Source organism: Pongo abelii, chromosome 19 (assembly GCF_028885655.2).
Source record: "Pongo abelii isolate AG06213 chromosome 19, NHGRI_mPonAbe1-v2.0_pri, whole genome shotgun sequence".
Taxonomy (NCBI): Eukaryota; Metazoa; Chordata; class Mammalia; order Primates; family Hominidae; genus Pongo; species Pongo abelii.
Window position 1 is genome coordinate 58,013,811 of NC_072004.2, and position 21,324 is coordinate 58,035,134.

The window sequence follows — 21,324 nt, forward strand, 5'->3', positions numbered from 1 at the left end:
AATCCCAGCTACACGGGAAGCTGAGGTGGGAGGATCGTTTGAGCCCAGGAGGTCGAGGCTGCAGTGAGCTGTGATCATGCCACTGCACTCCAGCCTGGGTGACAGAGCAAGACCCTGTCTCAATGAAAAAAATAGATCCTGGCCAGCCCTTGTGGTTCATGCCTGTAATCCCAGCACTTTGGGAGGCCAAAGTGGGAGGATTGTTTGAGGTCAGGAATTTGACATTACAGTGAGCTATAATTGAGCCTCCGCACTCCAGCCTGGGTGACAGAGCAAGACCTCATCTCTATTACAGAAAAAAAGTCCTGATGTTCAGTACCCTAGATCAACTATGGATTTTTGTTTGTTTGTTTTAAAAAAGCTCCCAAGGTAATTAAATTTGCCATCAAGCTTGAGGACCAGCCCACTTGGCAATGTGTTAGGTGTTTTAGCCCATTTGATCTTGCCCAATAACGATCACTTTACAGTTAGTATAATTACAGTTCAGAGAGGTTAAGTAACTTATCCAAGATCACAGAGCTAGAATGTCATGAGGCCAGAAAAGGAGGCCGAGGGCTGCCTGACTCCAAAACTTGTGTTGCCTCCTCTACACCCCTGCTGCTCAAAGTGTGCTCTGTGGACCAGCAGCATCGCCATTCCCTGTGAGCTTGTTAGGAATGCATCTTATCAGGCTCCATTCCAGATCTGAATCTGAAACTGGCGTGCCTTTCAGCAAGCCCTTCAGATCATTCTGATACATGCTCAAATTTGAGAACCACAGTTCCACAATCTGACTACTCACAGCTTGGTCTGTGGACCAGCAACATTCATTATTACCTAGGAGCTTGTTAGAAACAGAATCTCAGGCTCTGCCCCAGCCTCACTGGACCAGAATTCGCATTTTAACAAGCTCTTCAGGTGACTTCTATGCACATTAAAGCTAGAGAAATACTGCTCTAGAACACTGGTTCTCAAACTTGCTGTACATTAGAATCATTTCTGATGTGTGAGTCTCATTCCCAGAGATTCTGATTTAGTTGGTTTGGGATTTAGCCTGAGAATCAGATTGTAAAATCCCAGGTGCTTCTAATATGCAGCAAGTTTGAGACTCTTACACCATTTTGCCTGTTAATGTAGATGATACTGGAGATGATTATAATCAGAGAGAGAAAGAGAGGGAGAATGCTTACCAGGTCTAACAAGGAGTGCAGGAGATGAAGCCTCTCCTGGAGCCCTGATTCCTGGTTAAAGATGGCTATGGGTCCTAGGGCAGGGACAGGCTGGACCAGATGACTGCCTTAGCCACCTACCCTCACGCTGCTTGCTCATCTACAAGTGCTGAGCTCCTGGTATCCACAAGGTGATACTTGCAGATTTATCCTCTGCAAAAATGCAGAGCTGGACTATCTGAAGTCTGGTCCAGCCAGGGCCCCTTCCCTATCTCGATGATGCTTTGATGTCCTCAGGGATCAGCTCCAACTTGAAAGGCAATCATGGGTCTGGAAAACGCTGTGTCCACAAGAATTGGCCTGGTTATTACCATGCTGGGGTCTCAATCCTGCCTTTGTTTTCTTGAAGCAACTGGTTGGAGATAGGGTCTGGGGGGAAAACAGGAGAATTTGCTCTGAAGAATGAAGGAGGCAGGCAAGGTGTGGTATGAAGATGGTAGCTCTTTATCGAGTGTTTATTGTGTGCCAGACACTCCTAGCGTACTTTACCGAACCCTTCATAACAAGTATATGAAATCAGTATTACTACTTGCATTTCATAAAGAGATGTTAAAGTCCTTACTCAACATCTACCCTCAGTAAGAGGTGGTAGTACCTGCATATGAACCCAGGCAGCTGAGCTCCCGAGATGATACCTAAACACTAAGCATGGTGGGGTCGGGTTGGGATGCAGGGGGATGGGGTTAAGGTGCAGCACCTCTGCACAGATGCAATCTGTGGAGCACAGAAAGGGCCCACTTGTTCAAAAACATCACCACAGTGATCCGTGATCCAACAGAGTGCCTGGAACGCCTCCATTAGCATTCTTTCTCTGGTTTTAAAAACAATCTCTTAGCATTTCCATTAAATGGCAAATATGCTATTGAGAGAGAAGCACATGAACTCCTTATGCCCATTATCACAGCATAGATTAATTTGTTGGATTAATGGGCTGCACCAGCTGGAGGAAGAGTTGGAAATTTCTGGAGGTGGCCAGGCGGGAGAGGGCGGGCATGTGAAGGGGGCTGTGTAAATCGACTGCCACCTGGTGGTCATCTTGCAGAAGTGGCAGTCACTGGCCACTGAGACACCCAGCACCATTTTCCCAGAAGCAAGATGTGAGCACCTGTTTGCCCTTAGGCCAAAGAGACAGAGGGAAATTTACTCTGTTCACATGGTTATATGTTTTCTAAAATTTGCAAAACAAAGATATTTTAAATTTTTTTCTTTTCTTTTTGTTTTTTTGAGATGGAGTTTCACTCTTGTTGCCCAGGCTGGAGTACAACAGTGTGATCTCAGCTCACTGCAACCCCCGCCTTCCGGGTTCAAGTGATTCTCCTGCCTCAGTGTCCTGAGTAGCTGGGATTACAGGCACCCACCACCACGCCCAGCTAAATTTTTGTATTTTTAGTAGAGACGGGGTTTCGCCGTGTTGGCCAGGCTGGTCTTGATCTCCTGACCTCAAGTGATCCGCCCACCTCAGCCTCCCAAAGTGCTGGGATTACAGGCCGTGAGCCACTGTGCCTGGCCAAATTTTTTCTTAAGAGAGCCACTAAGATTAGATAAGCTTCAGGCCCCCCAAAACCAGCATCTACCCTGAAGAGCTGAGGCTTGGAGTCAGGTGTCCTTTCTAGAGAGTAAAGAGTCACAGTTCTTTATCAGGACAAGAAGATTATTCCAGGGACTCCAGTGGGAGGAACTGTGAAACTCAGTACAAACAGCACATGCTTCCTTGCTTTGACCTTGCCATTCAAAGTATGGTCTTTGGATACAGCGACCAACTGTCCTGGTTTCCCTGGATGCAGAACTTTCAGTGCCAAAACTGGGAAAGTCGTGGGCATATTTGGGTGGGTTGGTTATCCCAACTGCAGATTCGCAGCATTGGCATCAACCTGGAAGGCTGCTAGAAATGCAGACCCAGACCTACTGAGTCACACTGCATTTTCCAAGATCCACAGCAAATTCATGTGCATATTAAAGATTGAGTTGCTGTGGCTTCCCCAGGAAGAGAGGGGCCCACACTGGCCCTGAAATGTATGCCTTCAAGGGGTTTGGTGGGCTGCAAAACCCCACAGAGTGATTGCAACTGGCCTTGAATTCCAACAATAAAAGGCCAGCTTCTTGCTCCAGGCCCAGCTGGCCCTTTTTTCCCTGGTCACAGTGACATAGGCCTCCCAGGGCATAAAGTACTTAGTTCTCTTCCTGAACTGGATTCTTCCTGGGGGTAAGCCCAGGTTTGGTGAAGAAAAGAGTGGGTAGCTAAATGAAAATAGTTTGTAGGCTGGGTGCGGTGGCTCATGCCTGTAAATCTTAGCACTTTGGGAGGCCGAGGTGGGTGGATCACTTGAGGTCAGGAATTCGAGACCAGCCTGGCCAACATGGGGAAACCCGGTCTCTACTAAAAATACAAAAATTAGCTGGGCGTGGGGGCGAGCACCTGTAATCCCAGCTACTCAAGAGGCTGAGGCAGGAGAATCACTTGAACCCAGGAGGTGGAGGTTGCAGTGAGCCGAGATTGCGCCACTGCACTCCATCTTGGGTGACAGAGCGAGATTCCATCTAACCGCTGCACTCCAGCTTGGGTGACACAGCAAGATTCCATCTAAAAAAAAGGAAAGGCAAGAGGAAAGGAAAATAGTAGCTTGTATGTTGTTAGGTGAGGTTTTTTTGTTTTTTGTTTGTTTTTTTTTTTTTTTTGAGAGAGTCTCAGCTCTGTCACCCAGGCTGGAGTGCAGTGCCACAATCATAGCCCACTGCAGCCTCGACTTCCAGGGCTCAAGCGATCCTCCCACCTCAGCCTCCCGAGTAGTTGGGACTACAGGCACATACTACCACACCTGGCTAATTTTTTTATTTTTAATAGATACAAGGTCTCTCTGTATTGCTCAGGCTGCTCTCAAACTCCTGGGCTCAATCGATCCTTCCAACTCAGCCTCCCAAAGTGCTGGATTACAGGCGTGAGTCATGGAAGCCAGCCTCAGGTGAGATTTAATTGAAGGACACTGTTGCTCTAAAACATAGTCCGAAATTGCCATCACTTGTATTTATTGAGTAGTTACCATATACTGGGCACTGTTTTAAACACTTAGCAGGTATGAACCCATTGGTGCCTCACTACAAACTCTCTGCTAGGTGCTATGATTATCCCCACTTTACAAATGAAGCTGAGGCCCAGAGGACTGTAAAAGAGATCTGTCAGTGAGGCACAGAGGACAGCCAGACCGGAAATGCTCATGATGTGCAGTGAATGGTGAGGTAGGGGATTATTTCCATTCACCCGCAGCTCTCTCCCTATCTGTGTATCTGGGGAAGGCCTCGAAGGAAAGCTGGGCCTGGGAGAGAGGGAGGGCTGGGTATGGACAGGCAGTGAAGGGAAGGCTGAGATGATAGCATCCTCATTTGTCCTAACTTGGCTTTATTTATCCATGCTGTTCACTGGAAAACTCTGAGAGCTGTGGGCCAAGCACCAGGCCGGGTGTGGGGAGGCAGAGCTAAAAGTCCTAGTTCCTGCCCTCAAAAAGGCCCCTGTAGCCAGACTCAGACACGTAAACAGAGTTATGACACAGAGCCCTGAAAGAGATAAGCATAGGAAGGGAGGGAGCAGGTCTGGCACTCACCCGATCTTACTGAGTGTGTGCTGGGGGCTGAAAAGCTTTTCCACCCGAACTGATTCTTGACAGTTCCTTGAAGCCTAGGAATGGGGTCTGAAGGGGAGCTCTCAGGAGAGGGGCACAAGCCCAACAGCCGGAAGGAAAGAGAAGGCACTCTGCCTCCCTCCTTTTTTTTTTTTTTTTTTTTTTTTTTGAGATGGAGTCTTGCTCTGTCACCCCGACTGGAATGCAGTGGCATGATCTCAGTTCATTGCAACCTCCATCTCCTGGGTTCAAGCAATTCTCTTGGCTCAACCTCCTGAGTAGCTAGGATTGCAGGTGCCCACCACCATGCCTGGCTAATTTTTGTATTTGTAGTAGAGATGGGGTTTCATCATGTTGGCCAGGCTGGTCTCGAACTCCTGACCTCAAGTGATCCTCCCACCCCAGCCTTCCAAAGTGCTGGGATTACAGACGTAAGCAGCCGCGCCTGGCTGCCTCCTCATTTAATAGCCCTCCCTGCCATTCATCCTCCTGGTCCTCAGACTCAGGAAGCCTACAATTCTTTTTTTTTTTTTTTTTTTTAACGGATCCTGATATAATCCTCTCTGTCGTTTTTTAGAGAAAAGGTCTCACTTTGTCACCCAGGTTGGGGTGCAGTGGCACGATCATAGTTCACTGCAGCCGCGAACTCCTGGGCGCAAGCAATCCTCCTGTCTCAGGCTCATGAGTAGCTGGCACTACCAGCTTGTTCCACTGCACTGGCTAACTTTTTTCTTTCTCTTCTTTTCTTTCTTTTTTTTTTTTTTTTGTAGAGACAAGGTCTCGCTATGTTGGCCAGGCTAGTCTCAAACTCCTGGCCTCAAGTCATCCTCCCGCCTCGGCCTCCCAAAGTGCTGGGATTACAGACATGATCCTCCACAGCTGGCCTGATATAATTCTTAAACTGTGTATTGAATATACTGTATTGCTTTCCTTCCTTTAAAGCTAATTGCTCCCTGATTTTAGCTGTCTGTCATAGGTGAGTAGCAGCATTCATGATTTCATCAATATGCTGGGAGTTTCACTTACCAAAGTTGTTCCACTATTGGGGATGATGCTCTCCCTCATTTTGTCTGACAAATTCCCACACACTATTTATTTATTTATTTTTGAGACGGAGTCTTACTCTGTTACCCAGGGTGGAGTGCAGTGGTGCAATCTCAGCTCACTGCAACTTCCGCTTCCTGGGTTCAAGTGATTCTCCTGCCTCAGCCTCCCAAGTAGCTGGGATTACAGGCGTGTGCCATGACACCTACCTAATTATTTTTATTTTTATTTTTTATTTTTTATATTATTTTTCGTAGAGATGAGGTTTTGCCATGTTGGCCAGGCTGGTCTCGAACTCCTGACCTCAAGTGATCCACCCGCCTCGGCCTCCCAAAGTGTTGGGATTACAGGCGTGAGCCACCACGCCTGATCTCCACGCATTATTTAAATACGGGCATTGTCACAAAGATGTGGGCAGAGTGATGGGAAGCCACAAGGGATGGCCTAGACCCCATGGCTAATAACAGAGGGGCACAGCTTGCCAACTATGTCTAGGCTTGAAGGGGCAGGAGAGGGACGGTGGCTGGAACCTGGTGAGAGAGCTGTGATTTTATGTTCTAGAACTTTATGTTCCAGGAGGGAGCCCGTTGGCAGTACCAACTGGAATCCAGCCAGAAGCAGAGGGCAAGGAGCTGGTGGATGCAGGCCACAGAAGCCAGCCTCCCAAGGCACAGAGCAGGGCGAAGGACGGCAGATGGTGGAGTGGAACTGCTTGGGCAAATGGGAACTATTCAGCACTTACTGATCAATGTTAGGGGCTGAGCTGTGTCTCCCCGAAAATCATATGTTGAGGTTCTAACTCCCAGTACCTCAGAATGTGACTATAATAGGAGGTAGTCTTTAAAGAGGTAATTGAGTTAAAATGAAGTCAGTAGGGTGGGCCCTAATCCAAAAAGACTGATGTCCTCTTAAGAAGAGATTAGGACAAAACCTTCCCACACAGAGGAAACACCATGTGAAGACGTGGGAGAAGAAAGCTGTCTCCAAGGCAAGGAGAAACTAGCCATGTGCAGAATACACTAAACTTGCAGACACCTTGATCTTGGACTTCTGGCCTCCAGAATAGGAAGAAAATAAATTTGTGTTTAAGCCACCCACTCTGTGTGCAAGTGGTGTTAGGGCAGGCCTAGCAAACTTCATACAATCAACAAGCTATTCAGCACATAACTTAATATTTATGTATTACCTCTCTGTCTTCCCTACTGGACCGCTGGATTCTCTAAGACTCAGAATAGTCAGGTAGGTGTTTACATGCTTCTGGAATGAATGGATCATCTAACAAGAAAGTAAAACAGTAAGGCAATCTATGAAATATTATCAAAATGTTGCAGTCCAGGTGGCAATGGGTGGATGACACAGCACAACAGCAATAGTGATGCTGTTACAGCCATCAGGCGTGTTGCTGCTCACAGGCACTCACTATGTCCCAGGTGCTGTGATTAGTGCTTTACATGAATGATCTCTTTTACTTTTGCAACAAGCCACGAAGATAGTTGACACTGCCATCCATATTATTATTATTATTGAGACAGGGTCTCAGCTCTGTTGACCAGGCTGGAGTGCAGTGGTGTGATCATGGCTCACTGCAGCCTTGAACTCCTGGGCTCAAGCCATCCTCCCACCTCAGTCCCCTGAGTAGCTGGGACTACAGGCATGCGCCACCACACCTGGCTAATTTTGCCCAGGCTGGTTTTGAACTCCTGGCTTAAGCAATCCTCCCACATTGGCCTCCCAAAATGTTGCGATTACAAGCATGAGCCACTGAGCCCAGCTCCACATTTTAACATTTGGAGAAACAGAGGCTCGAAAAGTTACATAACTTGCTCAGAGTGACGCAATTAGTGGGCACATCTACAATGAGACGGATTAATATGAGGCCGAGTGGTGTTGTAGTGGAAGGAACATGGCCTTTGGGAGTTTACAAGCACCACTTCCTTATCTGTAAGATTATCAGGACATTACCTGTGTCAGCAGGTGGTTTAACAGCTGAATGAGACACTTGAGGTTCCTTGGTACCTCCCGCGGCACAGTGGTGCATGGTGTAAGTGCCCCAGCCCCTCACAGCCTTGGGCGGCTGTGGTCCCTACTCAAGAAGACAGCCTCAAATGTCCATTCTGCCTGCCCCCTGCTGCCCAACAGCTCGCTCCTGTATTATGAATGAATGTTTCTTGGGTGTGTACTTCTTGTGCAGCCTCAGAAGGCTGTTATCCCCAAAGTACCCCCAGTCTGCCCACCAATATTCTGCTCTCAGTCACAGAAGCAGGCTGGAAAAGGAAACTTCAAAGGCTTGGAAGAGGAAGGGAGCACCTCAAGATTAGAGAGAACATTTCTGCCTTGCAGTTCTTCCCCTACTGAGGGTTTGCGTCTTTGGTTCCCCTCCTTGATCTTGGAATAAACCCTTTAACTCTTTAGCTGCAGTGACTGCACTAACCTACAGTAGCAGTTCCTGGTGGGAGAAGAGAAGTGTGCCTGTAATCTGGGCTGGCAGATAGTGCTGGCTGGGACGGAATTAGAAAGTTGTTATGAGGCCTGGGAAGACTATATTTAGCTGGGAGCATGTTTACTCTCCCCAGAGCAAGGTCTTTTAGACCTCCTGAGAGCTGGGAGACTAGAGCCTTTACACTTGGCCTGGGGCCAGAGCTGTGCTCTCTCTTCTCTGTTCCAGAGGGTCTGGAGGCAGCAGTGAAATCCACCTCAGGTTAGCCCTGGGCCTCAAATCACTGGATCCCTGGTGTGTGTGTGTGTGTGTGTGTGTTGGGGGGGCAGGTGGGGAGTGGCGTTCTGCTGGACTCTTGAGCCTACCAGCCTCGAGCTTTAGGCATAGCTTAGGCGGCATTGAGGTCCTGGAAAGGGCCCTGGCTGCCCCATCCCCCCCAAGGCTGGCTCTATCAGTTGCTTATCAGACAAATTATTTAACCTCCTGAGGCCTTGCTTTCTCATCTATAATGAGGATGTTAATAGCTACCTTATGGGAAGGTATGTGGATTCAGTAAGATAACACACACAAGTAGTAACTACTCATCAAACAGTCCCTTCCTCCCCTTCACCAGCCTCAGAGTGGGAGGACTCTAGGATGACTTGACTAGGCTCCCAGGAGACATTGTGTGTGATTCAAAACATTCATTGGATTAAAAGTTCAAATATGAATACAATCTCTTTACAAGTCAAACTCTGAAGCATGTGTAAAGGAAGAAAAAATTCTCCCTTCCCTGCCTGCAATTTCACTCCGAGATATCCAATGTTCACAGCCTTGGGTGTCCTTCTGCAGAATTTCTATCCTCAAACACAAACATATATAGAGGTGTTTCTTTTTCTAACAAGTTGAGATTCCACTAAACATGTTTCTTTGCCACTTCATTTTTCATTTAAACATAAGTCATGTACGTTAACCTAGGTAAATACATGTGGATCTAGCTCATTCATTTTAATAGCTGCATAGGGTTCCAAAGAAAGTATGAACAATAATTTTCCAGCTATTTCTCATCTGATGGATTTTTTTTTTCCCACTACAAACAATGCTGCAACGATGATCCTTGCGCAAACATCCTCATGAATTGATGCTTTAATTTCTAACGGGTTCTTTCCCCGAAATATGATTACTGGGTCAAAGCATATGCTACACACAGTTTATATTATTTTACAGTTTAACACTGAGAGATGACTTTCTCCAGATTTTTTCGTTTCCTTCTCGGCGTCTGTTTGTTCCGGACACTTTCACTTTTCGAGTTCCAAGGAGGAGGCAGCCCGCGACGCCGGCCGCGGGAAACACGAGTTGCAGCCAGCATCCTAGTTAGCGTGGATGCAGGTGGCACTCCGGAGACGAGGGGCTTAGTGGGGAGCACTACACAGCCAGAGGCGGAGGCCCGAGATCTAGCACGACGCTGGGCAAGTGACGGCCCCTCCCCGGCCTTGGTTTTCTTCTGCGTAGTCTGTGACTCTAAACAACATTAGGCTCAGCATGGGCCTAGAGCTGGTGACCTCAAATCTCGGCCCTTGTTGGCTCCCCCAGGACCGTAGGCTGCGCCTCACCCCCGCTCTGCCCCACTACTTCTCCTCCGCGCGTCCCCACCTTTTCAGAGGAGTTGGCTCAACAAGGCGAGAGAGAGTAAAGCAACCACCATGATGAATCCCTCCCACAGCTCGGTCATTTATTACTTCTGTCCGGCTTTGGCTCGCTCCCGCCCTTTTGGCTCGGCTATCGAGTGCTCCTGCCTGAACCTGGCTAGCAACCTCGGAGCGCGCCCGTTCGGCCTATCACTTGCTTCTGCCTGCGCCGCTCTCCCGCAGGGGCCACGGTGAAAGCACAGCGATCCTTGGCTCGGCCAGCAACTTATGCGCCCTTTACCTGGATCAGCCGCTTCCGGTTCCGGTAGCATCTAGTCACGCTCGGTCCCAGGCGCAGATCATGGCAGGCAGCCGGCTGGAAACCGTAGGGAGTATCTTCTCGCGGTGTGTGCTCCGAGCCGCGGTGGGCTGAGGGTGCCTCCCCCAGGCTGGGGTTCTCAGCCGGTCACGCTCTTCCTTGGGGCGGACCTGAGCAGGGCGAGGCGTATTGCAGGGTGCGGGGGCTGAGCTGGGTGAGGCCCTCCCTCATGTTTTCTCCTGGCTCCGAATAGTTGTGCCTGAGGATGCCTTTCCTTGAATTTATGTGTCATGTTAAGGATTATTGCAGCTGCCTCTCCCCGAGTGGAGGTCTCTAGGAAGAGGAAGGGAGGAAGAGCCTGATGGGCCTTCCTTATCAGGTCATGCAAGACCGCTTTTGCATTTTTCCGTGACCGAACGTGGGTGGGACGCACAAAAGAAGATAGAGGGATTTTAACCCCTGAGCGTTGTTAGTTTGGTTTGGGATGTGGACAGACCTTCCCTGTAGGTGGGGAGGAGTCCTCCCCCGTTCTGTGTTGCAGACCGCATAATACCTTTAATGTCCCAAGCTGTGCTAGACTGATTCAGGGGCTTTGGCAGGCTACTGCAAGTGACCCAGTTTCGTTCTGTTCCCTCCCTAAGGACTCGGGACCTGATTCGGGCTGAGGTGCTAAAGGAGAAGCCCCTGTGGTTTGACGTATATAACGCCTTTCCCCCGCTGAGGGAGCCCGTCTTCCAAAGGCCCCGACTGCGATATGGCAAAGCCAAAGCTCCCATCCAGGACATCTGGTACCACGAGGATCGGATTAGAGCGTGAGTGCTCAGCCCTGTAGTGGACAGGAGGCAACAGAACTTCAGAAGGGAAGGTTTCGGTAGCAGTCTGGGAATTCAAATATGAAATTGAGTCAGGGGTTTGCCCTGTGGAGAAGGCTTATCTAGCCAAATTAGGGAGTCAGCACCCTTTCCCCATAGTGAAACTGAAGTTCTGAAAAGTGGAATCTGGAGCCCAGCAACCGAAAGATCATTGCAATTATAGCTGCATGTTTCTGGGCATCTGCTTTGGGCCAGGCACTGTACTAAGCTCTTTGCAAGCATTATCTCATTCTCTAAAGGCCTTACTCTAACTTGTAAGGAAGGTATTCTTGTTTCCATTTTATTCAAGGAGACTGCGAAGCTCAAGGAAATTAGCTAACTTCTTGTAATTACTAAATACATAGGAGGGTGGCAGATCTGGGAATCACGTCTCTGACTCCAAGCTTACGGTGATCATTATGCCTGCCTTCTCCAGGAGTGGAGGGAGATAGGAGGAACATGGTCTATGGATCTAGTAGTCCGGATCTTTGAAGCCACTCAGATGAAAGGATGCTTAAAAGTCTAAGAGAGGCCGGGCGCGGTGGCTCACGCCTGTAATCCCAACACTTTGGGAGGCCAAGGCGGGCGGATCACCTGAAGTCAGGAGTTCGAGACCAGTCAGACCAATATGGTGAAACCCCGTCTCTACTAAAAATACAAAAATTAGCCGGGCGTGGTGGTGGGTGCTTGTAGTCCCAGCTACTCGGAAGGCTGAGACAGGAGAATTGCTTGAACCTAGGAGGTGGAGGTTGCAGTGAGCCGAGATCCCACCACTGCACTCCAGCCTGGGCAATAGAGAGAGACAGTCACTAGGAATTTGAAGGAAAATCATGTGTTCTTTATTTTTTTTTAGCATCCCTTTTCTCTTTTTTTTCTTTTTCTTAAGCTCAGTGGCAAGAATACTTCCTCTTTTATTATAAAAGCAACACATGCTACTTGTAGAAAATTTAGATACACGAAGAAAGCATAAAGAACAAATCACAGGATGGATGTGGTGGCTTGTGCCTGTAATCCTAGTGCTTTGGGAGGCGTAAGGGAGGATAGCTTGTGCCCAGGAGTTTGAGACCAGCCTGGGCAACATGGCAGGACTTGTCTCTACCAAAAAAAAAGTAGTTGTCTTAGTTTACACTCTGATTAGCAGTTTCTGAGAGTTCTTACTTTGTCCTTGTCAGTATTGATAATGATTATTTAAGAATTTTTTTTTTCTGGGCCAGGCACGGTGGCCCACGCCTGTAATCCTAGCACTTTGGGAGGCTGAGGTGGGCAGATTGCCTGAGCTCAGGAGTTCGAGACCACTTTGGGCAATATGGTGAAACCCTGTCTAGACTAAAATACCAAAAATTAGCCGGGCGTGGTGGTGGGTGCCTGTAGTCGCAGCTACTCTGGATGCTGAGGTGGGAGAATCGCTTGAACCTAGAAGGTGGAGGTTGCAGTGAGCTGAGATTGCACCACTGCACTCCAGCCTGGGCAACAGAGGGAGACTATGTCTCCAAAAAAAAAAAAAAAAAAATTTTTTTTTTTTTCTGATCTAAGTTTTTTTTTTTTTTTTTTTTTTTTTTGAGACGGAATCTCACTCTGTCGCCCAGGCTGGAGTGCAGTGGCGCGATCTCGGCTCACTGCAAGCTCTGCCTCCCGGGTTCACGCCATTCTTCTGCCTCAGCCTCTTGAGTAGCTGGGACTACAGGCGCCTGCCACCACGCCCGTCTAATTTTTTGTATTTTTAGTAGAGACAGGGTTTCACCATGTTAGCCAGTATCGTCTCAATCTCCTGACCTCGTGATCTGCCTGCCTCGGCCTCCCAAAGTGCTGGGATTACAGGCGTGAGCCACTGCGCCCGGCTGATCTAGGTAGTTTTAAAATAATAATCCCAGCACTTTGGGAAGCCGAGACGGGTGGATCACGAGGTTAGGAGTTTGAAACCAGCCTGGCCAACATAATGAAACCCCGTCTCTACTAAAAATAAAAAAATTAGCTGGGTGTGGTGGCCCGCGCATGTAATACCAGTTACTTGGGAGGCTGAGGCAGGAGAATAGCTTGAACCCGGGAGGCGGAGGTTGCAGTGAGCTGAAATGATGCCACTGTGCTCCAGCCTGGGCGACAGAGCAAGACTCTATCTTGGGGGAAAAAAAACCAGTAATTGTGTCTAGAGATTTAAATTTCTGTTTCTTTTGACAAGTTTCTCTACTTTCATGATTATTGGCCATTTGAATTTATTTTTGAAATATCTGTATTCTTTACCTATTTTAATAATTGTTATTATTGATCAGTAAGAGTTCTTTATAGAATTGAAGATACTAAGTCTTTGACATACACTCCAGACATTTATTTATATGTTACTTGTTATTAATAATGCTTGTTTAATTTATAGAAGTTCGTTATTTCATTCCACTAATTTTTTTGGTGCCTTCTACATGGTAAGCATTGCACTAAACATTGTGCTAGGCACTGAGGTATTTTACGTATTCAAATCTACCCATTTTTTCTTTTTGCTGGCTTCATTGCCTTTAGGCTTAGAGGGTTTAGAAAAGTCTTTTTCAGTAAACTCAACTCTCTTTTTCTGAGTTATCTTTCAAAGTGCAGATGAGGGGTTGAAACTAGTAGAAATATTCATTCTTTAATCTTCTTCCCTCCTTCACTCTCTGTTTCTTTTTTTTGAGATGGAGTCTCGCTCTGTCGCCCCGGCTGGAGGGCAGTGGCGCGATCTTGGTTCACTGCAAGCCCCGACTCCTGGGTTCACGTCATTCTCCTGTCTCAGCCTCCCCAGTAGCTGGGACTATAGGCGCCTGCCACCACGCCCGGCTAATTTTTTGTATTTTTAGTAGAGATGGGGTTTCACTGTGTTAGCCAGGATGGTCTTGATCTCCTGACCTCGTGATCCACCCACCTTGGCCTCTTAAAGTGCTGGGATTACAGGCATGAGCCACCGCACTTGGCTTCTCTACTCTCTTTTTTCCAAAACTTAAATGGTCACAGAAAATGTGCTCCTAATGGTTTCCTAGCAACATTCTCTTTTTTTTTGAGATGGAGTCTTGCTATGTCACCTAGGCTGGAGTGCAGTGGTGTAATTTCAGCCCCATGCAACCTCCACCTCCCGGGTTCAAGCAGTTCTCCTGCCTCAGCCTCCTGAGTAGCTGGGATTACAGGCCACGCCACCATGCCTGGTTAATTTTTGGATTTTTAGTAGCTATGGGGTTTCACCATGTTGGTCAGGCTGATCTCGAACTCCTGACCTCATGATCCGCCCACCTTGCCTCCCAAAGTGCTGGGATTACAGGTGTGAGCCACCGTGCCCGGCCTCCTAGCAACATTCTTAAAAATATCTTTAAAGTTCTCTATTTTTTTAATACAAAAAAAAAAAAAAAGATGTCACACTCTTTTGGGACTCCTTTTCTGTTTTCATGTTTCCCCTTTTGTGTGCCCTGAATTTTGTTCATACTGCCCCTGTTGTGGCCTTAGCCTGTCTTTAATAGCTCTACATTCCAAATGCCCTGTCTTTATTGAATAACAAACATTCATTAAGCACTGTCATGGGCCAGGCATTGTCAAATTCATTCTTGTAACTTCAGTGCCTAGCCCAGTGTGTGGCATATAAGTTGCTTATTAATTGTCTCTTGAATGAAGAAGCTAATGGATTAATGAACAGATGAACTACGAGGCTGGTAGAGAGAAACGAAAGAAAATTCCTTGGAGAGGAATGGTGGAGGGCCAGGACTGGGACTGTTTGGAGAATGGCCATCAGAGTTTTATTAGTTTTCTGAAACAATTTCAGGAACAGTGGGCTAGAAACCACTTCTATGGCCACATTTAGCATCTCTATACATTTATGTAAGATCTAAGTAAGTGGTAAATCTCTCACTGGGAGTTTACTGACAAAGCCCCTCCCCTTGAATACTGATGTTAATTAGCTTTTAGTACCTTGAATTTGTCTAGTTCCTTTTTCTCTTAAATATTTAGACCAACGAGTGTGCCTAATTGACTTTGATACACATCCCTTATTCTTACTGTTATTTCAGGCTGCTAGAAAATGGAATTTATAAGGTCATTATGTTCTGAATTGGGGCCCAGGCTTTTCCCCCGGGACCCCCAACACCAACACTCTTTTAAAGTAGCAGAACAGGTATGTTCTTGCTCTGCTTGGAAATTTTCGGCATACGACATGAGATCTTTGAGGAGATTAAATGCTTTTTCAGCACCTTTCTTCTCAGACCCATTGCATGCACTTTGTGGTTCATTGATACATTAAAATCATTTGTGCTTTGCTCTCACTTGTAATCGTGGCACTTCAGGAGGCTGAGGCGGGTGGATCACTTGAGGTCAGGAGTTCGAAACCAGCCTGGGCAATATGGTGAAACCCCATCTCTACTAAAAATGCAAAAATGAGCCAGGCGTGGTAGCATGCACCTGTAGTCCCAGCTAGTCTGGAGGCTGAGGTGGGAGGATCGCTTTAACCCAGGAGGTGGAGGTGGCAGTGAGCCGAGATTGCACCACTTCACTCCAGCCTGGGTGACAGAGCGAGACTCCATCTCAGAAATAAATAAATAAATAAAAATTAAGAAAAATCATTTGTGCTTCTGCTGTAGGTAGCATTGGAACTGGATGATAAATGATTGGAGAATGTAGAATAGTTTACTTGTCCCTCTTGTTAAATATTAACTTTTTTTTTTTTTGAGATGGAGTCTTGCTCTGTCTCTGTCTCCCAGGCTGGAGTGCAGTGGTTCAATCTCAGCTCACTGCAGCCTCCACCTCCCGGGTTCAAGCAGTTCTCCTCCTCAGCCTCCCGAGTAGCTGGGATTACAGGCTTGTGTCACCACGCCCGGCTAATTTTTTTTGTATTTTCAGGAAGACGGGGTTTCACCATGTTGGCCAGGCTGGTCTTGAACTCCTGACCTCCAGTGATTCACCCACCTCGGCCTCCCAAAGTGCTGGGATTACAGGCATGAGCCACCATGCCCATCCTGTTAAATATTATTTCTTTACATTCTTTTTTTATTTTTTAATTTTTTACTATTGTCAGAACATATAAAAATTATTTCTATTAATGCCAAAATATTATCTTGTATTTATATAATTTATTGAACCTTTATCTTTGTGGCCCTCTTTTTTTTTTTGGTGTTTTTGATATTTAAAAAAGCTTATAGAGTGGTTGTGCATGCCTGTAGTTCCAGCTACTTGGGAGGCTGAGGAAGGAGGACCATTGGAGTCTAGGAGTTCAAGGTTGTAGTACACTGTGATTGTACCTGTGAATAGCCACTGTGCTCACAACAGCCTGGCAACATGGCAAGACCCCATCTCTTAAAAAAAAGAAAAAGAAAAAGGAACTTACAACAAAATAAATAAAACAAACAAAAAAGATGTATTAAAACCTAAGTGTAAAAAGTGAGATCATAACAGTACTGGAAGAAAACATGGGAGAATTAAAAAAATAATCTGAGTGATAAAGGTCTTTTTAAGCATGATATAAAACTCAGAAACCATAAAAAGAAAATATTAAAATTTTCTGTATAAAAAAGTACCGTAAGCAAAATCAAAAGACAGCCAACAAACTGGGAAAGATCTTTGCAATGTTATGACAAAGGACTAATTTTCTATGTATATGGCTACAAAGTTTGCTTAGAAATCATTAAGAAAGAGACTACTGTGTAACAAATTACCATAGACCAGGTGGCTTATAAACAAATGAAATTTCTTTCTCATAGTTCCGGAGGCTGGGAAGTCTGAGATCAGGGTGCCAGCAGGGTCAGGTTCTGGGGAGGACTGTCTTCCTGATTCCTCGAATTGAGGGGAGCAGAGAGTGGAAGCAAGCTCTCTTCTGTCTCTTATAGGGGCACTAATCCCATCATGAGGGCTGATTACCATGACCTGATTACCTCCCAAAGGCTCCATCTCTAAATACCATCACATTGGGGATTAGGATTTCAACATTCTAATTTTGGTGGGACACATTTAGTCCATAGCAACCACCACATAGAAAAGCGGACAAAGAACTTGGACAGTTCACAGAAAAGGAAATTCAGTTTGCTTTTAAACTTGAAAAGATGTTCAGTCTCTTTCAAAAGAAAAGCAAATTAAAACTATAAAGAGTTCTGGTTTCTTACCTATCAGGTTGGTTAAGATCAAAAAGTTGGAGAACGTGTGTGTGTGTTTGTGTATTTTTTTTTTTTGAGGCAGGATCTCACCCAGACTGGGATGCAGTGGAGCCTATCATGGCTTACTGCAGCCTTGACCTCCTGGGCTCAAGTGATCCTCCCACCTCAGCCTCCTGAGTAGCTGGGACTACAGGTGTATGCCACCATTCTTGGCTAATTTTTAATTTTTTTGTAGAGATGGTGTCCCACTATATTGCCCAGGCTGGTCTTGAACTCCTGGCCTCAAGTGATCCTCCTGCCTTGGCCTCCCAAAGTGCTGGGATTACAGGCATCAGCCACCACGCCTGGTCTAAATATATATATATATTTTTTCGCTGGGATTACAGGTGTGAGCCACTGCACCTGGCTCGTGTGTGTGTGTGTGTGTGTATGTTTTTTTTTTTTTTTTTTTTTTTTTCAGAGACAGGGTCTCAGGTCTCACCGTGTTGCCCAAGCTGGTGGTGAGCTCCTGGCCTCAAAAGATCCTCATGCCTCAGCTTCCCAAGCAGGTGGGATTATATGTGTGAGCCTCTATGCTCAGCTGGAGAATGTCATTTGGTCAGGGTGTGGGGAGATAGGCACTCATATATTACCTATGTGAATGTAAATTGGTACAGCCACTTGGGAAAGCATTTTGGCAATTTGAAAGGCTTAATTACAAATGCACATACCTTGATCCAGTAGTACCACATTTGTGAATTTATGCCACAGACTTATTTACGTGGTGCACTAAAATTATAAATAGAGATAATGATTGCAGCGTGGTTTAGAGTAGTAAAGGACTGGAAACAATCTCCATGCACTGATAAGGCAAGATGTAGGGAGGAGAAATGGGGAGTGACTGCTCAGATACAGTGCCTCCTTTGGGGATGATGAAAATGTTTTGGAACTAGATAGAGGTGCTAGTTGCACAGCTTTGTGAGTTTTCTACATGTCACTTAATTGCACAGTGAAAAATGTTAAATGTGGGCTGGGGACAATGGCTCATGCCTGTAAGCCCAGCATTTTTGGAAGCCAAGGTGGGAGGATCTGTTGAGGCTAGCAGTTCAAGACCAGCCTGGGCAACATAGTGAGACTGCATCTCTACAAAAAATTTAAAACTTAGCCAGGCATGGTGGTGCTGTGAACCTATAGTTCCAGCTACTCAGGAGGCTGAGGCAAGAGGATTGCTTGAGCCCAGGAGTTTGAGGCTGCAGTGAGCTATGATCACAGCACTGCTACCTGCGTGGGTGACACAGTGAGACCCTGTCTCTTTGGAAAAAAAAAAGTTAATTTTATGATGTGTGAATTTTACGTCAGTTTTTATTATTTATTTTTATTTTGTTATTATTTTTTGAGACGGAGTCTCATTCTGTCACCCAGGTTGGAGGGCAGTGGCGTGCTCTCCACTTACTGCAACCTCCGCCTCCTGGGTTCAAGTGATTCTCCCACCTAACCCTCCCAAGTAGCTGTGACTACAGGCATATGCCACTATGCCTGCTAATTTCTTTGTATTTTTAGTAGAGATGGGGTTTCACCATGTTGAACTCCCAGTCTCAAGTAATCTGCCTGCCTCAGCCTCCCAAAGTGCTGGGATTACAGGTATGAGCCACTGCACCTAGCCTTACCTCAGTTTTTAAAAAGGCAAGATGTAGAGCAAGGTTTACTATTCTTTGGGTTAAAAATGTGGCTGGGGACAGGGAATGATAGTGCATATATGCTAGTATATTAGTGGAATATTTCTGGATGGATATACAAGAAATTTGTTAGTGTTGTTTCCTGGGAAGGAAGCAACTAGGGGGCTGGGGTGCAGAAGTGGGAGGGAGTGTTACTTTTCACTGGCCACCCTTTTGTGCTATTTGGTATATTTACCATGTGCATGTGTGCATTACTTATCTAAAAAAACAAAACTGTTCAGCTTAGGCTATGTGGGTTGTACTGTACTTAACTCCTCAGCGCCTAGCACTTATTCTTTATTTCTTTTATTCCATTCTCATCCACAGTCTATAATCGGAGATTTATATTATGTTGTTTGCATTTTCTAGGAAGTTTTATTCAGTGTATGGGTCTGGTCAAAGAGCTTTTGATCTATTCAATCCAAACTTCAAGTCTACCTGTCAACGGTAAGCCATGTTATAAGTCCTAGGCTATTCATATTATTTTTTAAGGATTTCGTTATCCATTTGATACTGTGTAACAGCGTCTTAACAATGCTTATAAACAGACCTAAAATGTGACTGCTTGGAATTACAGGTTTGTGGAGAAGTACGCTGTGCTACAGAAACTTGGAGAAACAGATGAAGAGAAGTTATTTGTGGAAACAGGGAAGGCTTTATTGGCCGAAGGTGTCATTTTAAGACGAGTAGGCGAAGCAAGGACTGTGAGTATTTCATTGTTAAAATTGTTATTGGGTTTATAGTTGTCCCTCAGTATGCACAGGGGATTGGTGCTAGGGCCCCTGCAGATACCAATATTCACAGATGCTGAAATCCCTTTTATAAAGTGCTGTAGTTTTTGCATATAACCTACACATATCCTCCCATATACTTTAATCATCTCTAAATCATTTATAATACATAACACAATGTAAATGCTATATAAGTAGTTATACTCTACTTTTAAAAACTTATGTTTTTTATTTTATTTATTTATTGTTAAAATATTTTTGATCCGTGGTTTGTTGAATCTGCATATGTGGAACCTGTAGATGCAGAGGGTTGACCAGAGTTGCCAATCTGATGGAAGTTAAAGAGAGACTTGGTTTTCTTTCCCTAACCTTGGCTTATGTTCTTAAACTCCAGGTCAAATACTATTACACTGAATATACTAGAATTTTGTGGTAATGACTGCTACTTGAAACAAGTGAGTTGTCATTAGGGCTTTTGAAATTGTGGTTCTATAGACATTTTTTTTTTTTTTTTTTTTTGAGACGGAGTCTCGCTCTGTCGCCCAGGCTGGAGTGCAGTGGTGCGATCTTGGCTCACTGCAAGCTCTGCCTCCTGGGTTCATGCCATTCTCCTGCCTCAGCCTCCCGAGTAGCTGGGACCACAGGCGCCCGCCACCACGCTTAGCTAATTTTTTGTATTTTTAGAAGAGACGGGGTTTCACCGTGTTAGCCAGGATGGTCTCGATCTCCTGACCTCGTGATCCGCCCACCTCAGCCTCCCAAAGTGCTGGGATTACAGGCGTGAGCCACCACGCCCGGCCCTGTAAACTTTTTAAAATTATGTTTACTATTTGTTATAGTAGAATTGGATCTGAGATATCAGTGCTAAGTTTTTCACTCAGTGACAGAATGTGCCTAGTTATATATCTTTAGCCAATTAATTGAGTGAAAATGATAACATCTGTGTGATACTTACATCTGGTCTTTTAAGCAACACGGAGGTAGTCACGTTTCCTGGAAATCCGAACACTTGAATGTCAGACCACAGACTGCGTTGGAAGAAAACGAGACTCAGAAAGAAGTTCCACAGGACCAGCATTTGGAGGCACCTGCAGACCAGTCGAAAGGTCTCTCGCCTCCCTGAAGGACCTGTATACTATGTATGCTGGCATTCACACTCTACTCACTGGCTGAATGTTGAGCTATTTTTAAACAGTTGAACTGTGTAAATGTTTCTTGATCTCTAAGGTATTATGTTTGCCTTCTCTTAGTTATTTCTGGGTTGTCATAAAGCTCAGTATCATGGTTTGACAGAAGCAGTTATGTGAACTTTTATGTTAGGACATTACTAAATAAAGAATTCCCTAGCTGCTTATAAAGCAAATTTACTTTGAATTGTAAATAACATGAAGAAACCTTTATAAAGATTGTTCAAATGGGACTCAATCTGACTAGGCTTGCTTTGATGTTTGTTAGTGTGTGGGCTGGCTACATCTGATTCCCGGGTACATATTTCTTCTGATCCATCAGACTTCTACATGTACACATGGTGTGGAACCTTGGCTAGCTGGTTTTGTCTGCAGAGAATCTTTGTACTTCTTGCTATAGAACGATTATCTCTCCACTTGAGAGTCCAAGCTGACTTGCGCTTTGTGGTAAGAGTGAGGACCTGTCATTGCTGATGCACAAAGGCCAAAACTGTAACTTTAATGTCATGGATTGAGTGTGCTGGAGACAGTTAACATAGGCCTGCA

The 21,324-nt window shown here is 45.7% G+C and overlaps 1 protein-coding gene across 1 annotated transcript; it reads left to right on the forward strand.

Moving 5' to 3' along the window:
- Positions 1-10,127: 10,127 nt before the first annotated feature.
- MRPS23 (mitochondrial ribosomal protein S23) lies at positions 10,128-21,016 on the forward strand. Its single transcript, XM_002827334.6, has 5 exons — positions 10,128-10,315; positions 10,871-11,041; positions 19,230-19,307; positions 19,438-19,564; positions 20,562-21,016. Exons 1-5 carry the CDS (start codon positions 10,272-10,274, stop codon positions 20,712-20,714), a joined length of 573 nt encoding a protein of 190 aa, XP_002827380.3. The 5' UTR covers positions 10,128-10,271; the 3' UTR covers positions 20,715-21,016.
- Positions 21,017-21,324: the final 308 nt, after the last annotated feature.

Coding starts and splice junctions, on each gene's coding strand:
- MRPS23 (XM_002827334.6), top strand. CDS start 10,272: ATGGCAGGCAGCCGGCTGGAAACCGTAGGGAGTATCTTCTCGCG. Junction 10,316..10,870: donor GTAGGGAGTATCTTCTCGCG/GTGTGTGCTCCG, acceptor TCCCTCCCTAAG/GACTCGGGACCTGATTCGGG. Junction 19,308..19,437: donor TTCAAGTCTACCTGTCAACG/GTAAGCCATGTT, acceptor TTGGAATTACAG/GTTTGTGGAGAAGTACGCTG.